Source organism: Octopus bimaculoides, chromosome 13, assembly GCF_046866305.1.
Source record: "Octopus bimaculoides isolate indiv1 chromosome 13, ASM4686630v1, whole genome shotgun sequence".
In the NCBI taxonomy this organism is placed as follows: domain Eukaryota; kingdom Metazoa; phylum Mollusca; class Cephalopoda; order Octopoda; family Octopodidae; genus Octopus; species Octopus bimaculoides.
This window is the reverse complement of record NC_142940.1, coordinates 53743158-53748986: the sequence shown is the minus strand read 5'-3', so window position 1 is coordinate 53748986 and position 5829 is coordinate 53743158. Positions and strand designations below refer to the sequence as shown.

The following is a 5829-nucleotide window of genomic DNA, read 5'->3' as shown; positions in this document are numbered from 1 at the left end:
AAATAACTTTACCACACATTCACTATCTCTAACAATTGCCTCTGTGATGTAATGAAACAGAAGTAACACATACCTATACCTCCCACTCTGAAGGAAAGAACTAGAAAATGACAGAGAGAGAATGTATAAGGGCAAGGAAGAACTGGGATTCAAACTGCATAAGAAACATAGACGGCATCAAACAGTAATAACAACTGACCTAGACTATACTGATGACCTGGCATTACTAACAATGAGGACAGATCAAGCACAGGAGGTGCTGAGCAGATTAGAGCAGGAATAGAAGGTAGGATTGGACTGTAATGCAAAGAAAACAGAGCTGCAAGTTTCAACCACGAAATGCCTGTGTCAGTGAGAGACGGTATGTTGCTCAAGGTAGTTGAAAATGTGTGGATACCGAAAAAGATCGTAGCAAGGAAAGCTCTGGCCTAGAGTACATGCCATAAATTAAGAAAGGTATGGAGTTCAAAGTTAGCAAGGAAAGTGGGGGTGAAACATGGACGTTCACTAAAGCATTGAAGAAGCAGTTGGACTGTTGTTATATGAGGATGCTTAGAATGGCATTCAATGTCTCCTGGAAGGGTCATACAACAAATGCTGACTTATTCCAGGGACTACACCAATGATATTGCTAGCAAACTAGTGCTCTGGCAACCAACGGAAGGAAGAACCAGGAGAGGAAGATGACCTAGATCGACAACTTGCTGGAGGATACTGGTATGGAAGGGGTACAGGAGTTGAGGATCAATATGGAAGATAGAGGTGAATGGGGAAAACTTGTGGAAACAGTCTTGGGGCATCCTGCAAGAGAACCTAGATAGAGATAAAAATATCATTGCTTTTAATGCCCATTTTTCTAAGTCAGATGTTCTACAGCTGGATATCCTTCCTGTCATCACCCTTATCTGTTTTCCAAGTAATATTTTACCTTAGCTGGACAGGTTTTTCATGGAAGACAGGAAGCAAATAACACTTTACAACTATCACATGTGAGTTGGTACCGAAAAATTCCTGGCTTTAACAGTATTGCAAAAGGCCTGGTTGGAGGCTAAACATTCAAGTTCTTTTACAGGGCTTACAAATCTGAAGGACTACTGCAATAAGTGCGTGAATCTAAGAAGGGAATATGCTGAATAAAATATTAACCGATTCTCCTGTATTTTCTTTCAACCCAAAGCCAGGAACTTTTCAACACCATCTTGTACATGCACACACATATTCAGTTTCCATCTACCAAATCAACTCACAAGACTGGTTAGTTCAGCGTTATAGAAGATAAGACATTTGGTCAAAGTACCAAGCAACATACAAAATTCTTGAACCTTGGTTCATTCTAAATAAATGAACTATCTTTGTTGTACCTTGAAAGAAAATTAGCATTATATATAGACACCTAAGTAGAAGGATCTGGAAATATAGTTTATTGAATGTTATTTCAATATTTAAAAAAAAAAAATTCTGCTCAAATTGAATATTTACAGCATGAAATAAAATATTTCAATCATCTTTAACATTTACAAAGATTGTCAACATTTTCAGGAAAATCACATCAAAACCAGAAAATTAGAGGAAGACATTTCTCTTTTTATATAAAGTGTTTTTAACTCAAAAGGAAAAAGATTATAAAAAAAAAGTATAAAAATCCATGATTTCATGTTTATCTTTTATAATGAAATGTCTGAGAGCAATACTCCAGAACAAATTTCTTATATTTTGTTGAAAAACAAGGCCCCAAAATTCTAACACTAACATTTAATTTTTACAGAACATAAAAAGAATGTTAGCATAAATCTTTGGATAAAAGAATTTTGAAACATCTCTGCTAAAATTGTAATCACAAATATATATTAACCTTCGGTTTCAATATAATCATAGTTTATACAGAGTAAGCTTAGAATTAAAAGAAAATAAAGCCCCAAAATTTCTTCTAGAATTCAAAAACTAATTCCCAATACACTTTTTGCTATTGCTATAAACTACTGAGCAAGCAGATGAACTCTCATGAGGTTCCATAGTCAACAATTTTCCTATCTTGATCCCTACAACAAGTTCTGTTAAGTAGGATATATAACATATCTTCTACTGTAGTTATGTTTCATTTGTTTAATGCCTTGACATATTTGTCAAACGTTAGCCTGCAAGGACATTTTAATCACAAACCAACACCATCTATTCATCTAATTCTTTCTTTAACACTTGCAAAACAATTTAGTGTCATTGCATGGACACTAAATAGGATACAGCTTGTACCCAATATCAATTACATTTAATATAATCAAAAGCAATGTACCAAGCTAAGATAAGATCAAGAGATATTGTGTTGAATTGCTTCAAATGCACAAACAACTGTATGTCAGACCATCTCAACTATCCCCACTTCAAAGCAAAACCCAAAGTTTCTACATAGATCTTAATATATCTAATGCAAATTTAGATATGAAGCAATGAAAGTTTTAAATTGGATCAAATTTTGAATACTTTGATTATACTGATGAGCTTATGAATTAGTCGATTCCCTGGTAAATAATAAAACTGCCTTTCTTTTTTGACAGTCGATACTTGTTCAGGTTGGCATCTTTCATCTTCATAAAGAATGTGCAAGCTTTTTTTTTCTAATAATACAGAGATATCAATGATATGGATGACAATGTTTTGCAAGGAGAGTTAGTCTAAACAATTTAATTTGGTAGCAATTACTGTTGAATGTTAGAGAAAAGTGCTTCCTTATTTAAACTCAGCCACAATCAGATATTCAAATGAGACAAAGGATCAAGTTCTTGAAACTGCTGAGACAAAGAAGGAACTCAGTATAGTTATTGACTTGAAATTCAATAAACACACAAGTGCAGTCAAGATTAATCTCATTTTTGGATCAAATTAGCTCTTTTGGTGATAAAATTTCTAATTACCTTTGAAGATTATGTTGAGATAACACTTCAACAAGGGTAACATCATTTGGTAGCAACACTCTTTAAAGATTGTACTCTTGATGTATGTAAATGAAAATCAAATTTATATATCGCAACTCTGCCAGATCCGATTAGAGCCTGGTGTAGCCATCTGGTTTCACCAGTCCTCAATCAAATCGTCCAACCCATGCTAGCATGGAAAGCAGACGTTAAATGACGACGACAATGAACCTTAAGAAGCTAGATTCAAAGTGTTTATTTTGTGTACAATGATCCACAGGCAAAAGATTTGATATGCATCTAAAATTAGTAACAGGTAACTTAAGAAAAAAGACAATTTCTTGTAATTCTGTCAATCACCAAGCAGCTGTTTATACATTAAGAGATGACACAAACTAGCTAAACAGTAAACCTCAAAATGAGGCCAGTGCCTCAAGTTAAAGGAAACCAACTATTTCAAAAAAAGTCATAAATATTGGAAGAACTTTAGATCCGACACCTTTCTAATGTGCAGAAATAATGCACCGAGAAAGGTGGCATTTACTGGTTTTGCTTATCAGCTGGAAATGTGTGATATAAGGAGTTTGGTATATTCCTCCCCCATCAACTTCTTTGCTACATTGATACCACTGAATAACGGGTTTTTTTTTTGTTTAACTTCTAGAAAAAGTTGATTTTTCAGTATCCTATCTAAGTAATCCTAAAAAGAATTTATCTGAATTTCTGCTCTTGAAAAATTGATATTTTTTTGTCTCATAAATACCCATTTCATAAGAATAACCAATAAATTTACAAAAGTAAACTTGAAACTTATGAAGTGTGTATGTGTGTGTGTGTGGGGGGGGGTTTTAAAAAATCCGAAGTAAACTCATATTTCATCATATAGATAAGCTGTCAAAGAATAGATACAAGAGATTTGAAAAGACAAAAGGCTTTAAGAATGGAGAGTTACAGGCTTATTCTGATAGATACATGTGCTTCCGTTGACTTAAAATGACAAAACAATTTAATCACCGTGTACCAGTATGTTTGAGTTATGGCAAAAGAGGTTAAGAGAATATATAGGCTTTATTTTGAGATGTTTATGCAAAAATGGATTTAGGTGAATCAACATCATATATACATATTGTAGAAAATATGAAAAAAAAAAATTGATTTAAGGTTCTTAGACTTCCAAATAATTTCAATTTAAGATGATCAGATGTGAAATGTGAGTGAAATTCGTGAGCATCTCTACATATGAAACGCATGAGATAAAAAAAAAAAAAAAGCCCTTCAAGTTACCGAATTTTGAATAAGTTCCATACAGGTAGATTTCTTTACATCACGCAATCAAAATAGAAACATGCGCAACTTCATGCACCACATTTCACAGACGCGCTACACCTTAATATGAAAGAATTTCTTTAAAAAAAAAAAAAAATTCAAAGAACACAATTAAAAGTTGTTTTATGTATTTGCTTAGAATTTCTCAATATAAATACTATAATGGTAAAAAATGGAGATCTTAAATGTGTAGTGAACGAAAGGATTGGAGTCTATAATCTTTTTCCCCTAAATATAATAAATATATCCAGTTTCAGGATATATAATATTCTTAAATGATACCAGATATTTTAGAACACAATTGCAAATGCTTTTCTGAACTCAGTGAGAACTTTGTGCTGTGTACAGTGTGAGCTGATTAAGGGATTCAAACTTCACAAAGTTTTCAAACAGTACTCAAGTTAATTTTACTCACAAACACAAAAAATAAAAATCCCAAGAAACTGATGAAAAATAGATGAGTGTTCACTCTAAAAGAGCATAAAATGCGATGATAATTTAGCTTGTCCAATCACTAACCGAGATCGATATTTGTATGTAAACAGTAACAGTGATAAATGACTGGAGATGAATATCTAAGAAAGTTTTCAGATTGTCATTTAGGCTCAAGTATCGTAATCATCATCTTCTTGTTGCTGTCCTTTCAAATGTATAGGTGTAAATACTCTGGGAATAGAACTTGGAGGAAATAAAACAGGAGCTCGTGTTAAAGAACTCATTTGGGGAAACCCATTACTGCTAGTTTGGGGCACAGGTGGGGTCTCATCTGCAATAGAAGGAGGAATGATCCGACATTTAGTAGCGTTACTTATCTCTTCAGTTTGATCTGTGTCATCGCTGTCTGCTTCATCAGTTTCGTCATTATCATCTTCCGGAATATCATTTGATATCGTTCTTTCTTTCGTCCGAAGAAGTTCGGCACATGTAAGGGAATCTTTCCGCTTTCGAGGTCCACGATTTGCAGTGATTTTTCCACATTTTTTCCCGGTTTCTGCCAAATTAGCGTTGCTTTCTATTTCTTCTTCCGTCTGGTGATCAGTAATATTGACAACCAAATCACGAAGGAAATCAAACTTCTTTTCTGATTCAATTGTTTGCTTAATATGTGCCGTTGTCAAGGTTTTCGCATGTCGTGATTGGGTAGTTTCACTAGCTTTTAAAATAAGCGATTCAATGAAGAGTTCTAAAGCTCGGGATATGATAACAGGTACGGCAGCAGCAACCTTGCCCACATCTTCATCAGTTTGCATTATCTTTTTAATTCTTGCTGGCGGAAATCTGGCATTGTATTTCTTTTTTTTATTGGGCATAGTTGACCGTATAGTTCAGACGTAAACAACCGCAGAGGAACCGCCGTACCTTTACAGATGTTTTTATTTTTTTTGCACAGCGGAAGTTTCAAAGACCGAAGCCAAGCGCTTCTTTTCAGTTGGATTCGGTTTCACGCACTTTTTCTTAGCCGACATATCGTACTGAATCTAAACAAAACGGAAAGACTGATTAAGAAGACTTATTTATTATTCTAAAAATAATATATTTTCATATTTAATGGCTATAAATGTATTAAAAAGAAAGTTTTAAGACAATAAGATTA

General features: G+C 33.9%; 1 protein-coding gene across 1 annotated transcript; it reads right to left on the bottom strand.

Moving 5' to 3' along the window:
- Positions 1-1406: 1406 nt before the first annotated feature.
- LOC106872669 (uncharacterized) lies at positions 1407-5672 on the bottom strand. The gene has a single exon (XM_014919741.3). It carries the CDS (start codon positions 5543-5545, stop codon positions 4841-4843), a length of 705 nt encoding a protein of 234 aa, XP_014775227.1. The 5' UTR covers positions 5546-5672; the 3' UTR covers positions 1407-4840.
- Between the last annotated feature and the right edge of the window lie 157 nt (positions 5673-5829).

What these genes read in the sequence shown, in the direction of transcription:
- LOC106872669 (XM_014919741.3), bottom strand. Translation starts at nt 5,545, where the DNA reads ATGCCCAATAAAAAAAAGAAATACAATGCCAGATTTCCGCCAGCAAGA.